Consider the following 17,988-nt stretch of genomic DNA (forward strand, 5'->3'; position numbering starts at 1 on the left):
TGTTACTCAGGGCCACCTAGCCATGGATCCCGCCAAGACAAAAGCGGTGACTCACTGGCCCACCCCCACGTCTGTGCGACTGGTCCAGCGTTTCCTGGGCTTTGCTAATTTTTAACGACGATTCATTAGGGGCTTCAGCACCCTTGCTGCTCCTCTCTCTGCCCTCACGAGCAAGAAACTAGGGAAGTTCGCATGGACCCCTGAAGCCCAGAAGGCGTTCGAGAACCTCAAGGGTCTTTTTACTAGTGCTCCGGTGCTGCAGGTCCCTGATACCGAGCTCCCCTTCGTGGTCGAGACACACACCTCTGACCAGCGCAACACCGCCGTGTTCGGGGGTGCCGCGTTACACTTGTCAGTTTCATAATAAAGGATTCACAACCCTTTTCTGTTGTGGAAGATGAGGGTTTCAGAGATCTGGTTCAAAAACTCGATCCTAACTATGTACTGCCATCTGGAAATTCCCTGAAGACAATGGTGGGATCCAGATATGAGGAGGAAAATACTGCAATGATGAAAGCAACATCTGTGAGCCTGACATCAGATATGTGGATGCCTACCTGGCAGTAACATGCCATTACATCAATGATAAAAGCAAGCTTTGCACCACTCTATTGGGGATGACCAAATTTCCTGAAATACACACATAAGAGAGGCCAAGACTACACCACTGGATTCATGGGGGTTAATGTAAATGTAAATGTGCCACACACACACACACACACACACACACACACTAGTGATTACTAGGGGGCTGTGGATCACACGTGCCCAGAATGGGTGGCCCTAGCCCGGCGCCCGGGGAGCAGTTGGGGTTAGGTGTCTTGCTCAAGGGCACCTCAGTCATGGCCTCAGGTCTGGGAATCGAACCCACAACCCTCCGGTCACAAGACCAGTTCCCTACCACCAGGCCATGACTGCCAAGGACAAGAGGACAAGATCACATGTCTTGTTACAGATAATGCTGCTAATATGATTGCCTGTGCACATCTTTTACATGTGCGTCATGTCCCTTGTTTTGCTCACACACTAAATCTGGTGGTGAAAAAGGCAATAGAACAAACTCCTGGTCTGAATGAATTAAGGCTTCAATCTCGGACCATTGACGGCTATTTCAAATCTAGCACCAAAGCAAAAGAGAAGCTCTCTATCATCCAGGAACAGATGGGAAAGCCTCAAATGAAACTTATCCAAGAGGTGGAGACAAGATGGAATAGCACTTTTTCAATGTTTCAGCGTTTGTGAGCAACGGGAAGCAGTGGCAGCTGCCTTGGTCTCTCTCAACACCAGTGTGAGTCCTTTAAGTAGTGGACATCATGAAGAAGCTGCCTTGGTCTCTCTCAACACCAGTGTGAGTCCTTTAAGTAGTGGACATCATGAAGAAGCTGCCTTGGTCTCTCTCAACACCAGTGTGAGTCCTTTAAGTAGTGGACATCATGAAGAAGCTGCCTTGGTCTCTCTCAACACCAGTGTGAGTCCTTTAAGTAGTGGACATCATGAAGAAGCTGCCTTGGTCTCTCTCAACACCAGTGTGAGTCCTTTAAGTAGTGGACATCATGAAGAAGCTGCCTTGGTCTCTCTCAACACCAGTGTGAGTCCTTTAAGTAGTGGACATCATGAAGAAGCTGCCTTGGTCTCTCTCAACACCAGTGTGAGTCCTTTAAGTAGTGGACATCATGAAGAAGCTGCCTTGGTCTCTCTCAACACCAGTGTGAGTCCTTTAAGTAGTGGACATCATGAAGAAGCTGCCTGGGTCTCTCTCAACACCAGCGTGAGTCCTTTAAATAGTGGACATCATGAAGCTAATGTTTTCACGTTCTTCTCCCTTTCAATCAAGCCACTGTTGAATCATCAGCAGAAAAGAGAATTTCTGCATCTAAAATAATTTCAATTGTTCACATGCTTCATCACAAGATCCAGGAGAAAAGCCAAAAATTAACAAATCCAACAGCTCTACAGTTATGCCATAACCTTCAGAATCATTTGAGGGTACGCTGTGGAGTAAAATCTGTGAGGGTCCTTGCAATGGCAACTTTACTGGATCCAAGATTCAAGATTCTGGGTTTTGGAAGTTCAGATAATGCAACCAAAGCAGTACAGAATTTGACACCTGAATGCTGTGCTATAATTCATTCAGTATCTCAGACTCAAATCAGTCACAGTCAGCCATCAACAGGTGCCTCCTCAGCAGGTCAAGCATGCATCTCTAGTCAGTCAGGGGGATCAAGAAAACCTGTGGGATTAGTTTGACAGCAGAGTGGGAGAAACAACTCGGAGTCAGAGTGCTACTGTTGAGATTCAACGATATCTCTCATCTCCATATCTGCCCAGAGGAGAAGACCCTATAGATTACTGGCTCAGACACACTGTCATCTTTCCTCATTTGTTTCAATTAACAAAGAAATATCTCTCAATTCCAGCAACCTCAGTGCAGTGTGAGAGAGTTTTCTCCAAAGCTGGAGAAATTCTGAGCAAGAGAAGAAACAGTCTTAATCCAAGCACTGTGGAATAGAGCCTTAACAGTGTATCATAATGAAAAATACATCTTAAAGACATCATTAAAACAACCCTGATCTCTGCAAAATGATATGTTTTCATGACAAAAATTTATTTAGGGATACAATATGGGGGGGGGGATATTTCACGTCATTTTTCATCAAAAATACATTACTTCTGTTTCTGTTAAAAAAGTTGTGGATTTAGGCCCTGATTGCCCACTAGATGTCACTCTGGCGTGCGATGATTCGAATGTTTCACAAGATCAAATCATTTTCCGAATAAATTGGTTCATTTGATTCGATCTCCCAAAAGCCCCACTTTTGCCATCACTAATTGGGAGTTGTGACGGTCACTTTAAGTGCCTTAGAGACGCACATGCGCACTAAACGTGATGAAAAACTGGTAGAGATGTGATGGGTATGCGCACATGGTGGATGCGCGGTGGTTGTAACCTGTATGTTCTGCCTTCTGTTTCTATTCGGATTGTGATGAGAGTTGTGTGAGTGCCCCCAGCCCAATAAAAGGTCTCCATTGTACCACACCTGCTGACTCCTGCGTGTTACCTTTGGACGATGGGGCAAGTACCCATCCACTCAGCAGCATCTACATCCCCGCGAGTGTTCGCCCACCAACCTCCATCACAGGGTCACGTGACGTCTCCCTTCAGGCTGTAAGTGAAGTTGAGAAGTACTACTTATAGGCTTTGACTAAATCTGATTATTTGTGTAGGTTTTATATAGTCTATAACTGGTTTGTTTTTTATTCTCTCTTGTTTTGGAGTTGTAGGAGTGGGCCGCTGTTTTTGTCTTTTCTCCTGTTTGTTTGTAGGGAGGTAGGAGGATTTTGTATTTTGTTTCAAATTTCTTTCATAAGAAGCTTTATTTTAAGAGGGTGGTGTGTTAGTGATTTTCTTGTGTTGGCTTAGACCCTGAATGCGTCCTTGGCCAACGAGCCATTTTAGCTGAGTTATTAGTGCTTCACCAGCAAAAAAAATCTCTTGAACAGAAGGAGCCTCAGTGAATCATGAACTTATGAAGACAGCTGGAGACTCTTGTTGCAAACGTCCCACTAATACCAATAACCAGCAAGTTTAGGGTGCATTTAGCACACACAAAACTCATATGTAGGGTGCAGCCATCTGAGGGGGATCAGGCTAACAAACCCTGATCAGCTCCCGGTTCAACACCAACTGCTATCGTGAGCCACCCATTTAAAAATCAAAACTTATCTCACACAATTATGGATGTGAAGTAGCCAGATATTATGTGGAATTCTGTATTAGACTGTGGTTTGCACATCTGCGTTGTTAAAATGGACAATGTTTATGTGTGTGTAGGAAAATTCCTCTGCATCCCAGATGATTTCTATACCATTGCTAAATCCAGGGGCGATTTTAAGATCTGGTCTTTAGGGGTGCCCAGCCCCCAGTGCTCACAGAGGCAAAATACCAAAGTATTGCGCAGGTGCAGAGCAAGTTTTTTGCATAATATAATATTTTAAAAATGTGTTGAGCCAGGGGGTGCTGAGCAACCTCACGGTGGTGCTCTAGCACCACTAAAAATACCCTAGCCTCGCCCCTGGCTAAATCCCAGGTTGTTGCTAGGTTGTTAACCATCAGCAAACCCTCTCTGGCCACCAGAGGGCAACCTCTCCAGAATACAATTGTATTTTCCTACGTTCAGTAAGCCTTCCAAACCATTTTGTCACGTAGGGCTACGCCCCCCCCTCTCCCCGCTGTCACTCCAATGTCTGTTCCTCGTGTTTTCTGTATTCCCTGCCTGTTTATCCCGCCCAGCTCGTTGTCTCTGATTCCTCGTTTGTTACCACGCCCCTGTCGTCATTGTTTGCACCTGATCCGTGTTTGGTGTTCTTTGTATATAAGCCCCTGAGTCTCCCTTGTCCTTTGTCTGGTGTTTTGACTGTTTCCATGTTTATCGTTGTACCTGGCCGTTTATTGTTTCTGTCATTTGGTTCCTGCCTGCTGCTCGTGGTCCCCTGTTTTCCTAATGCCCGTGTATGCATGTTTTACGGACTGCCCTCCCGTTATCAACCCGGACTGGCTATCTGACGACGAGTATGGTATTCCCTTGAATAAATCAGCGATTGTGTCCGTCTCCTCGCTCCGTGGCGCGAGCCTCGTTACACATTTGTACTTGTCTTGCCTCTCATGTTTATGATATCTGCTCGTGTGTTTTGGTCTCTGACCTCTGCTGATTTTTTATCTGTCCAATGACTGGTTTTGTTTTAGATAGCCTCTGTGCCTTGCCCTTCTGTATTAAATTTTTTATCTGCAAATGGATCCCTCTTGCATCTCAACCTTTGTCACATTAACCGATTGATACGATACCTCAGGTAGTTGCTAGGGTCATGCTATTTGGTATACATGGAATTCTATGTGGTTGCTAAGGAATTCCAAGTGGCTGCTATTGTCTTGCTAAATAATTACTATATTTTAATATTATTGTGGCTTTAAAACTTATAGGAACATATTAAACAGAGTTATGCAGGCTAAAACTTTATTTCCTTCTTCAAATATACTGTTTTTATTTTTTAAACACAGTATAAGAGATAGTATGATGCTGATAGATTATCTCATTCTCTGAGAGAGAATCAGATCAAAATACATAGATGCAGGGTGTCTTAAACGAGACAGTGTGCAATGCGGTCATCTGTGCCAATGAGCCACAGGTGCCCGAGATCGTAGGAAACATGTTTGACTTTATGTGAGTGTTGGATCTGATTCCACCCAGTGCCAGTTGGGTTGCATGGAGAGGTGCCCTCTCTGGAAAACAAGAATTAAATGTAGCACAATCAAGGGCATAATATTCTTATACCTACTTATATCTTCTGTGGTTGTGTTTAATGTAAATATTTCAGAGATGTGTTATTCTTGGTAAATATCTGTCCCAATGTGAATTTTCCTTCAATGTATGTAATAAGGTAAAATATCTAAGTACCTGTAATAGATATCTCCAAGGGAATTGACCCCATACACCTCTCCATCAGTAGAAACTTCAATCATGGAAAGAGATCCAGGCACAAGCTCCCAATTCATAGATCCAGCACAAGCTGTTGGACTCACTCCCTGACAGAAATCAGAGCAGACTGCCAATTTAGAAAATTGTAACTTTGGGAATAAATATGGGAATGGGAATATAGTGTAATAATTCTTTATCACTATGCCAACATAAATCGGTAGTGAAAGGTGACAATAGAGGGTTTTCCATCCACCGAGTTTTTGCACATTTTGAAAATGCGCATGAAAAAAGCTGGATGGAAAAAGTCCAAAATTCGAAAAAAGCCCCAAATATCGCAAAAAGATTTTTACGCTAGGAGGAGGTGGAAAAGTTAGACTATCGCATCGCCAAAATTCGGAAAAACTGGATGGAAAAGGGTTTTTCGCATAAACGATGACGTATCATGCCGAAGAGCAAACATGATCGCAATGTAAAGATGGCAAATGCATACAAAAACAGTTCTGGAGAGAGCAAAAATTGAATTTAACTTCTCCATGTATAGAAAAGAAAAAGAAAAAAATGTTTCAAAACCTCAACGTGCAAAAATGCGTAACTACCAGATGGATGTAAAAACCACTATTGTTTGGCGTCCTCTCACGGGATCTAAAGTTTATTCACATAAATGTAATGAATGGAAACAAGGCTTAATTCGCATTTTTTTCTGCCGAAACTTGGAAATTGCGAATTATTTTTTCGAAAGGTTTGGATGGAAACCCGGCTAATGGCGTGTCAAGAAACCAAACCATTAACAACATAGTACCCAGTAAACACAACGACAGTCTGAAAGAATTGCAGCACCAGAGTTCAATATGATAATGAGTGTATGATATCCTCCAGTAATCAAAACATTGCTCTGAGTCCACCTTCATAATGTAAATGTGGTTCTCTGAGTTGACTCCTCCCCCTTACCTTCATAATATAGATGTTGTCTTGGTCGTTGACCCCCCAGCAGCTGTAGGGTCCACAGCTGTAGTATTTTAGCTTTCCTTGGATGTTAACCCAGTTGGCATCAGCACCTGGCTTATAGCTCATGGTTTCCTCCCCGTTAAGGCAGTAAATGTCATCAGACATGTTGACACCAGCTATGAATAGTGAACCCCCTGCATCTGTCTGTTTCAGCTGACCTAAAGGTTGGAGAAAACATAAGAATATTGTAGGAATATACAGTAAATCCAGTTTTACAGGAATTCAAATGCTAAAACCATCACAAGGTAATAATTTAGATAATAATCCTTAATATTACATGTTGAATTCTTGTCTAATATGCATAGACCAGCCTACCTGGTACTTGTACCCACTCCCCTTTCACAAGCTTGTAGATGGTATTATCCGAGTTGACTCCCCAGACTCCAGCAGGACCCACAGTGACATGCTTCAGGGATCCTGGTAAATTTGTCCACCCAGTTTTATACAGAGTGTAGATCGCACCATCCGAGTTCACTCCAAACACCTGACCGTTCCCAGCATCAATCTGCTTCAGACTGCCTTTCACCACTTTACAGTCAAGAGCTGTAAATCAATACACAACATGAGATGAGAACTGAAAGAAGTGATAAGTATTGGTCTTATTTAAATAAGTGTACACACTCACCATGACTGGTAATCCAGAGATTCAGGAGCACAATGAGGATGGCTGTTCCCTTCATGGTCTTTAGTGTTCTTCCCCTAGTGAAGTTCTGATACAGGGAGATGGTGTTTATTTATATTCCGTAGGGAATTGAGGGGGGCAGGTAGGATCTGTGTCCCCTCCTCTCAGGCTTAATGTAGTAGACTGAGTATACAGTTAATAGGCTGGTTTAGGAGACAAATGTGTTAATCATTGCATGAGCACTAGAACTCTTGCAGAACAGAACGACCCATATCACCCTCATTCTCCTGATTCTGCCCCATATCACCCTCATCCTCCTGATTCTGCCCCATATCACCCTCATCCTCCTGATTTTGCCCCATATCATCCTCATTCTCCTGATTCTGCCCCATATTCCCATCATCCCGCTCATTCAGCCCAGTATTCCCCACACTGCCCCATCCACTACTCTGCTGCCTGGAAACATTTCATTATATTTCATTAATTATCTGCTTAGAATATTTACTTTTTAATGCATGCGTTTGCTCTATAATTCAGGGTAATGTTTGATAGACTGAATGAGAACTGAAGAAGTATCTGGCTGGCAGGCGAATGCCGCAACAAACAAAGAAACCCTTCCCAAACTAAAGCAAAAACGGATAGGAAGAAAAACAGCAGGGGGAAAACTTGAGGAAGGCCAGGGAGCAGCGCAGGAGGTAAGTACTCGAATAACAGCAGGAGACAAAACAACAAACTGGTGATGAAACACCAACGACTGCAACCGGAAACCAAACCAGAGAAAGAGGCTGAGCAACGTGAGGCATAGAGACCAAATGATTCAGTAGTGATCCAACACAAATCCCTTCCTTAAGTAGGGATGATGTCAGGTGTGACAGATCACTGCTAATTGCGTAGACCCCGCCTGGAACTGGCCGAGCCAGCCCGGACACATTCCACACGTTATTCCTTATAATGCATCAATTTTGATGTTGACCATTCAATACAATTGGACATTTATTCATTAATCTGGTCACGGTAATATGTATATGTATGCTGGCCTGACCTGTCTTACTCATAGATAGAGAGATCGATGACACTTTATTAATCCCAGAGGGGAAATTCACTAATGGTGTGTGTTAGGCTTTATACACTAATGTTTTCACTTGGGTCATTGAATATGGAATTTAATTGACTGATAGTGTGACAGGCAGGGAGTGCGAAATAAAATGGAAGCAATTACGCTAAGTCTCAGGGAAAAGGGAGGTTTTAATGAATAAAGTGTGCAAACCAAAACCCTGTGACAAGACCCAAATGAAGGATACAATGACCAGCAGTCAACTGGTACAAAGACAAGACACATATAGACAAACAAAAGACCCTCAGGTGAGGCGGATCATAGGCCCCGCCCACCTGAGGGATGAACGCAATGCAACAACAACCACAACTGCTGCTATATACGGGGGCGACCAGTAGGCGGGGCCCACCGTACCATGACAGATAGGCTTTGGCTTTTCTGAATCTCACTGATGGTACCATCAACTGGGTAACTTGACCTTAATATATCGTATGGGTTAAGCAACAATAATGTTTAATTGTCTGACATTATGGTTTCAGATCAGTAATGTGTGAACCGTAATGATTTAGACAATTTTTTTTAGACAAAAATTGTAACTCAAACTATGATTTAGATGTCATAGCTGAGCAAAACATTCCAGAACCTGCAAACTGTTAATCTGCTCCTAAGTAAATTATATGATGCTTTTAATAGTAACATATGAAAAACTTTGGACAGCTTTGCTCCAGTTAGGATCAAAAAGAGGTTGTGTAATAAAATATCACCATGGAGCAGTGTTGATGCGCATAAGAAATTGTGTAGGACTGCTGAATGGACATAAGGAAGTCGTGGTGCCCTTCTTTACTAACTACCTCTGGGGTAATACATTCAGAGAACACCATATTAAATTTCATAGCTATGCTGATTGTGACGTATTGCCACACCCCCTTGTCAATCATTCCTCGCCTCCCTTCATCTCCGTTTTTCTATTCTACATTAGCAGGATGCAAAGAAGGTGGCAGATGCTTTTTATTTCAAACAGGCTGGATTACTGCAATGTTTACTGGTCCCCTAAATTAATCAGTTGAGCAAACTAATTCAGAACTCTCTTGCAACCAAAATTAGCAAGAGTGAACACTTTACCCCTGTTCTAGTTATACCGCATTGGCTCCCTGTATCTTTAGAGTGGATTATTTGTCTAATTACACAAGTAATCCATCTCTCCTGTAGCCCTGTAGCCCCCACACTGTCCTTTTCATTATTTGCTTAAACTATTTACTTTTAACTTGTGTGAGGACTTTATTAGACTTTGTTGCAAATAAGATGTTGGGTTAATGTTTGATGCATTTTGATGCACAAGCTAAGCTGCTGACCCATGTGGTGGCCTTGTACATTGGATTTAGCAGTGGTTCCAGAAACAGGTCCCATAAACCTGCATCCCAGCTTTTCTCCACCCCTCCACCGCCTTCATTCTTCTCCTGCTGCTCCTCCACTCTTCTTCCCCTGCTGCATCTTGTCCTTCTATGTTAGTGCATTTCACAACTTCCTCAGTGATGTTACTGATGAACATATTTTGAGTAAATTGAACTTTTCACTCAAAAGTCTGCCCAACTCAAAATATAAAGTTATATTACGAGTTCACTTAAAATATTTTGTCCATAGAATTAATTACAGGACAAAGCAGTGTTAGTTTGGAGAACAAAAGCTATCACAACTTATAAAAATGAGTCCAGTCAACTTAATATTTTAAGACAAAGGCAATATAATATTTTTATAGCAATAAAGAACACAATCGAACAAGATGAACATTAATAAAACATTTATTAAAGAGTATTACAAAATGTCACATTTCATTACAACATTAAAATGTACATAAAAGCAGCATCTATTAACATTTACGGCATTTAGCAGACGCTCTTATCCAGAGCGACTTACAAAAGTGCTTTGCATCCGTACAGATAGGACAGAATTCAAGATACCATTGAGTCAGACTACTACTAACTACAGGAGTCAATGTCATTACCAAGTGTTTTGCAAGTTAGACATTTGCCAAGAAGCACAAATAACCATAGACAGACATACAATATTAAAAATATCTATGATGAGAGAACTGCTTAAATACTTACATATTACAGTGTCATGGAAACGTTCATATTGAAATACACAGCAGGACACAAGCCTAAAGTGAAGAACATTCACTTAGAATTCATTATATGTGTTAATTTAAGTGGTGTGGGGCAGGAGGCCTCTTTTCCACTGCCGGTGGTTGCTAGCTAGCCTGCTAGCTAAAGTCACAAATGTGAGGACCCGTTAGACCGTCTACGCTTTATTTCTCCATTTGCTTTGTTGCTACATCAGAATTAGGACGTTTACAACATCTCGAAATGATTGTTTGACAATAATGTCCTTATACACTACCAGGCTAATGTAAGAACGTCTGCTACACCTTAACTGCATTGGCCTTTAGTGGAAACGAGACCATTAACACACATTAAAACTTTGTTGAAAGTGACTTATTTGAAAAGAACATTTTCTATACCTGTTTATACAAGACAGCTGGGCATATAGTCATATATAAGTGTTATTTGGCTTATTATATTGAAACATTTGATTTTAACCTCAAGAATTACTTGGACCCTTTAAGTATACAATCTTGAGAAATGTGAAAATAAAGTAAATTTATCTGCAACATGACTTACTACTGAAAATGTACTCCATACCTCGTGCGGTTACGGTAGCTAAAGGACTTGCAAACATGCATAAGCTCCTGCACAGCCGGGAAACCCCGTAGCAAACACTACTAACTTGAAGTGCGCATGCGTTCATTAAACAAGTTAGTACAGTGGACAAGAAACGTAAAATAGTAAGTTACATCAACAAAGGAAAATAAGTTAGGAATACGTTGGAGCTGAATTTGTTGAAATTACTTAAGATGATATGTGAACCTCACCAACTTTTTTTTTTTTGTTCAAATTCTTACTTTAGTTTCGAGAACTAAACAAAAGTTGGATTTTTTACAGTGTGGAGGGGACAGGGTCAGGAGCAGACTGAGACACAGAAGAGGGGATGGACGAGGCAGGAACAGGCAGGGAAACTGGGCCAGGGCTAGGCAAAGCAGGAACATGGACAGACAACAACAACGGAACAGAAAGGAACAGGACTGGAAATGGGAGGAGACACGGGAGCAAGACTGGAGGGAGCACTATCGGGAACAGGTAGGGACACAGGAACAGGACTAAGAACTTGTGAAGACTCGTGAATAACTTGACTGGGGGAAACAGAACCAGGAACCGAATCAGACCGAGGTACGAGCCTCAGGAATGTGGGCAGACGCCTTCCGGGTCGCTGGAACAAGAAGTGACCTCCTCTGGGTCACTAGAGCAGAACATGATTCCTTCCCGGTTGCGGGAATGAAGTCTGCAGTCTTTCCCCATGAGTGATGTAACTTTGCCTGTAACATAACTCTTCTCACTACACAATATGCTGCAAAATTAGTCCATAACACAAACCACATGTAGCCCCCAATACAACATAAATGAAACAAAGAAAATACAGCAATTTCTCCCTACCAAATCACATACAGTGGTCCATGACACATATCCCAGACTTCTTCAACAGCTGTTGAACTAAATGCAGGTCTTGGTCAGCTCTTCAGGATATTGAAGTTTCTTGTTCTCCCCTGAGTGGGGAATCCTTTCTCCAATAAGACTCATTCTTGCAGTCTATTAGACTGAGTCTGAGTTTTCAGAGGACTCATTGGGTGACTCTTTCTGTGTCTTCAAGCAGTCATCTTCATTAGGCTTCTATCTTAGCCCTCTGGCAAATAGTGCAAGTGACTAGCATCAGAGATGTCAGACTCAGATTCTGGACCTAGAATTTCCTAATTTTAGCTGTAAATCTGGAACAACTTTGTCCAGCCATGCTAACAGTCTGAAAAGGAAATCAAAAGCGCAATAATATTGTGTTGATACTGAACTGAACTGAAATACACATATTTGTGAATATGTCAACAGCTAGCATGCCAATAGTATTGTACATATTTTCCCAAGAACAGAAATTCATGATAATCTCATCTTTAGTTATCTTTCTAAAGATTTTTAGGTAAAAAAGTAAAATGAAGTAGGTTAAAAAGTAAAAATATAGGTTAAAAAGTAAAATAATACTTATTGTAAGGGAATTTGTGATTTACTGTCTGTGACCCTCAGTCAGAACACTCTGACTTCAGTTCAATCCCTTATCTGTGTGTCTGCTCGTCTATCTGTCTGTCTGTCTGTCTGTCTGTCTGTCTGTCTGTCTGTCTGTCTCTCTCTCTCAATCAGTTACTCAAAATTTATTTACATAGCGTTTTTACAACAGTTGTTGTCACAAAGCTGCTTTACAAGTGTCCAAGTCAAAGCCCCCAGTGAGCAAGCCAAGGGCAACAGTGGGAAGGCTAAACTCCATAAGAACATGAGGAAGAAACCTTGAGAGGAACCAAGACTCAGAGGGGGAAACCCATCCTCCTCTAGCCGATGCCGGTCACCATAACAACAATTAGAAAGAAACACAAAGAAAAGATGGGAAGGATAAATAAATCTCATCTTTGTTTGTATTTATATACATGAGTTATCTGTGTAATTCAGTCCTAAACTTCTTGATGGTCAGTAATAGTAGTCATTCTACAGAGAGAAGCTGGAGGCATCTACACAGTAGCGAACCGTGACCTTTAAACCTGGGCCCGCTAACACCCCCGAAATTTTTTTTTCCTTTCTTAATAAACTGCAATAAAGAAAAACTGAGACGACAGTACAGCTTTAAAAACGCAATAAACAATAATATCTGTACTAGATAACGTCTTAAGCAAAATAAGTTTCCAAACAAAATAAGGTTCACAGCTCCGTGGTTCTCGGAAGCGGAATATGTAAACAACGCGCACGAGGACGTCAAAGGGATGAATCGAAACTAGCTAGCGGTGGTGCTAACGACAGCTAGCGTCACCACAGCGGGCGGAAATTATCATACAATTAAGCCCGCCCACTAAGAGAGAAGATATGATTGGTCAATTTTGCTGTCATTTGAAACTGGTATTGCGCTGAATTATAACTGCCAGGCCCTCTGTAACCAAACAGCGGGCATCACAGTCCTGATAGGGGGAGACACAGGCTCACAGGCTTCCACTTAACCCCTCACCTTCCAACATAGATTGAATAGACACGGGTGATTATTTTATTTGCTTATATTTTTGTAATTGTTTAGATGTCGACTGTCAAACTGTAAGTAGATAAAATAAAATTGGATAATTATATATTTAATGCTTTAAGAATATTTTAGGCCCTCTGAGAGGGCGTAGAGGGCCCTGATGGTTCCCCACTGCATCTACATCAGATCCACACAAGATGTTCAAAATCTTCATGTTCAAGATGTTCAAAATCTTCTCTTCTCTCCTCAAACCCTCCCCCCCTCTAACTTCCACTTCTCTTACTGGAGATGATTTTGTCACCTTCTTTGAAGAGAAGGTCAATACGATTCGCAACACCTTTTCCCTAGTCCCTGTGCCCACTGTGTCCCCTCCTACTCCTCCCTTTTCTCTAATCTCCTTCTCTCCTCTCTCAGCCGAGATGGTGCTTCAGCTGCTGACATCCAGCAGTCCCACCACATGCCCTCTAGACCCCATCCCATCCACACTCCTCCAGACAATCTCCCACGAACTCCTCCCTTTCATCTCGACCATCATCAACAACTCCTTATCTTCAGGAATTGTGCCATCATCATTCAAGGCAGTTAGGGTGGTGCCAATCCTAAAGAAACCCAACCTTGATGCCACCAACATCAGCAACTACAGACCGGTATCTCTCCTCTCATTCCTCTCTAAGATCCTTGAACGGGCTGTACACAACCAGCTATCCTCCTTTCTCTCACAGAACCAGCTTCAGGACCCCAACCAATCTGGCTTCAAGCCGGCACATTCTACGGAAACTGCACTGATTGCAATAACTGAGAAACTCCAGGCATCTAGAGCAACTGGACTATCATCAGTTCTGATTCTGCTTGACCTTTCGGCGGCCTTTGACACAGTCAATCACGAGATCCTCCTGTCCATCCTTCCAGGCACTGGCAATCAGTGTTGCGAAAAACAACGTTAAAAATATTGGGGTTAGGTAACGGCGTCATTTTGTCAGTAATGGGATAATATAATGAATTACTTTTCCTGTCGTTACAACGTTGTTGACGTTACTGGTCATTAAAAGCGGTGCGTTACTATATATTGATATACTAGCAGTAATGTGAGCGGACCGCTGCCCAGACTAGTGAGGAGTAACAGATCTCGATAGGTCACAGTTCTCGGTGTAACACCTGTTTAACTAACAAGTCAGTAAGCGATTGGCTAAGGCAGCATTATGGGAGCCAATCAGAGCCAGTGTTTTTACACGCGTGCCGAAGCACACCAGTGACACACGACACAATCAGAGAAGAGGCAGAAATGGCGAGTCAGAAGCAAGCCGAAGAAAATTTGCATTTTCAAGGTGGCGATATAAACATTATTTAAGAAAATACTTGAAGTTCCTGAATGTCTACCAGACTGGGTATTTTATTTATTTAATTAAGAATAGAGGTTTTATTGTTAAGTTTACTTCTGTGGGCAACATGGTGGCTTGGTGGTTAGCACGTTTGCCTCTCAGCACTGGGGTCTTGGGTTCAAGTCCCTATCTGAGTGGAGTTTCCATGTTCTCCCTGTGTCTGCGTGGGTTTCCTCCGGGATCTCCGGTTTCCTCCTACAGTCCAAAAACATGGAGGTTAGGTAAATTGGCAGTCCCTGACAAATTCTCCCTGAGTGTGTGTCTGTGTCTCTTTGTTCAATAAAAAAAGTAGTGTGTGTGTGTGTGTGCTTGTAATGCCCAGTGGTGGATGGTGCTCTGCCACTAGGGTCTGTCCTCTCTCCCCTTCCTGCACCCCATTCAGTCCCCCAGGGGTCTGTGGCTCCCGGCAGAGAGTACGCTGTGCGCAATTGGTTGCCGCTTCTCGCCGGTGTGTGTGTGTGTGATTGGTTGTTTGTGACTTGTACCTGTGTTAAATTGTAAAGTGCCTTGGGTATTCAGAAAGGTGCTATATAAATCGAACATTCATTCATTCTGTTGTGAACAAACCAGTTGTCTCAGGTTGAGAGAATTTAATTTGATAGATGTAAATGCACTTTATATAGTGTAACTGTTTACTTTTGCTTTTTTCTTTTTTTTTTAACAAAGATTTGGGATTTTAAAGGATTTTATCCTGCACTGGTCTGTTGATGTGCATGCAATAAATATCAAAAGTTAAAAACCTTTCTGATCTACTCATTTCACCTGACTGTGAAAACTGCTTTTTCAAAAAATTCTTATTCATTGGCATATAACTTAAAAAAAAAACTGTAATGCAAATAGTTACTTTCCCTGGTAACGAGTTACTTTTATTATAGAGTAATTCAGTTACTAACTCGGTTACTTTTTTGAGCAAGTAGTGAGTAACTATAACTAATTACTTTTTCCAACACTGCTGGCAATGCATGGACGTGGTTTGCATCCTACCTGGAGGGACGTTCCTACCAAGTAACATGGGGAGGATCAACATCCACGCCATGCAAACTCTCCACCGGTGTTCCACAAGGCTCAGTGCTGGGTCCACTTCTTTTTTCCCTTTATACCTGCTCACTGGGTGAGACAATTTCTGCACATGGCTCCTCTTACCACTGTTATGCAGATGACATCCAGCTCTTCTTTTCCTTCCCACCTTCTGACACACAGATTTCAGCTCGAATCTCTGCATGTCTAAAAGACATTGCCTCTTGGATGGCAGCTCACCACCTAAAGCTTAACCCAAGCAAGATGGAGATGCTGTACATCCCTGGAAGAGCCATTCCTCATTGTGATCTTTCTATCCCATTCGAGAACACCGTGATCACTCCATCCATGGAAGCATTGGTGTAGTTGTCGACAATCAACTCTCCTTCACGGCCCACGTTGCTAACACAACAAGATCATGCAGATTCGCCCTTCACAACATTCAGAGGATTTGGCCATTTCTCTCTAAGGAGGCCACTCCGGTCCTTGTCCAGTCCCTTGTCATCTCAAGACTGGACTACTGCAACTCCCTCCTGGCTGGTCTTCCTATGCATGCCATCAAACTGCAACTGTTCCAGAATGCTGCAGCTCAGCTGGTCTTCAACCTTCCCAAGTTCAGCCATGTCACTCCCTTGCTGTGCTCCCTCCACTGGCTTCTGGTAGCTGCCCGCATCAAATATAAAACCCTGGTGCTAGCCTACAAAACAAAGAATGGTCCAGCTCCTCCTTACTTGATGGCCATGGTAAAACCCAGAAGCTTACCTACAGCCCTCCGTGCCTCAAGTATGACTCGTCTTGACAGACTTTTCTCTGTCCTGGCTCCAAGGTGGTGGAATGAAATTCCCTTGTGTGTCCAAACATCGGAGTCACTTGCTGTCTTCAGACGCCGACTGAAGACCCACCTCTTTCAAGTGCACTTTACATAATTATACTTTCGTCTACTGTGCTTTATCGTCTCTTTCCTCAGGTGTTTGTTATAGGTATTGCTTACTGTCTTTTTCTCAGGTATTGTGCATAATTGGGTTATAGGAATTGCTTACTGTCTTTTTTCTCAGGTGATGTGTATATTCAGGTATAATAATGACTTCGCATAATTGTTAGGTATCATATGACTTTCGTCTAGTGGTTTTTACAGCTTAGAGTACCTTGTGTTCAGGACTATATATACTACCTTGGACATTCCAAGCAACTACATAGCACTTTTGTAAGTCGCTCTGGATAAGAGCATCTGCTAAATTCCATAAATGTAAATGTAGTCCAGGGCCCCGGAGATACATCCATAGCAAGGAGAGGGTATAGGGCAGTGGATTGATCCTTCATCATAGCTGGTTAGGCAGGAGGTGGCTGGCCCAGGGTGGATCTCAGGAAAGGCTCGTCTCTCCTTGTCTCAGTATTTCTCAGGTAGGTGGGCAGCCATTTGGAAAAAGATAAGAGGGAGAATTAGCTCTGTATGAGATCATATGTGGGACAGATGAAATGACATTTAGAGAGTGTGACAGCAACTCTGGCATTAAATTATTACAGCCTAGCTAAAAAGGCAGAACCAGAAGGTAACAGACATGGGAGCATTCTGAGACATTGGCATCCATCCACTACACAGTCAACAAACTTAAGTGACCATGTACAGTGACAGGATGACAGCACCAGCGCCCCAGTTTACCATTAAACAGTCCCACCAGGATTTCGCGGGCCTTTTTTGTGATTGTTGCGGGCTAAAATGTTTGATGTTGCGGGTGTTTTTCAAAAAAATTGCGATGGAAGTTGCGGTGTGTTTTTGCTTTTTTGTGAGTACATTACAATAGGGAGTAAATGTTGTATGGTTTCCTCTATTTAGTAGTCCATTTTAATGTTTAAAATCTATTTACCTATTTATTCAGGGTTGCCAACTTTTCAAGATCGCTTGGAGTGAGATTTGAACTTGGAGGGGGTGGCGAACGTAAGTTGTTACCGGGCGGCCTGTAAAATGGACACAAATTAAGTATTATATCGAGATCGATCGCCAGTGGTTGGCGCCAGATATGGATCAGAGATAAATAAACTTTATCTCTGACTTTAAACTTTATCTCAGGTTAAAGTTTAAACTTATAAACTTTATCTCAGACCCTTGCCGCTTGCGTGCGCTGCAGTGACTTTGCGGGCTACCATTGCATTGTGGGGAATGTAGTGTTTGTGCGTGCAAAACACCATCGGGCGGCTGTGGCCTGCGGGCCGGTTCTAATAGTAATTAAATATCATCCAGGGGGCCATAGATAATCAATTCGGGGGTCCGATCTGGACAGT

The 17,988-nt window shown here is 42.5% G+C and overlaps 1 protein-coding gene across 1 annotated transcript; it reads right to left on the bottom strand.

The window, feature by feature from the left end:
- Positions 1–4,995: 4,995 nt before the first annotated feature.
- Positions 4,996–14,775, bottom strand: LOC143484212 (fish-egg lectin-like). Its single transcript, XM_076982849.1, has 6 exons — positions 14,746–14,775; positions 7,105–7,189; positions 6,795–7,022; positions 6,423–6,637; positions 5,454–5,581; positions 4,996–5,278 (listed from the first exon to the last, which is right to left on the bottom strand). The coding sequence occupies exons 1-6, from the start codon at positions 14,758–14,760 to the stop codon at positions 5,137–5,139; spliced, it is 813 nt and encodes a 270-aa protein (XP_076838964.1). The 5' UTR covers positions 14,761–14,775; the 3' UTR covers positions 4,996–5,136.
- Positions 14,776–17,988: the final 3,213 nt, after the last annotated feature.

The sequence above is a fragment of the Brachyhypopomus gauderio genome, chromosome 20 (assembly GCF_052324685.1).
Source record: "Brachyhypopomus gauderio isolate BG-103 chromosome 20, BGAUD_0.2, whole genome shotgun sequence".
Lineage (NCBI taxonomy): Eukaryota > Metazoa > Chordata > Actinopteri > Gymnotiformes > Hypopomidae > Brachyhypopomus > Brachyhypopomus gauderio.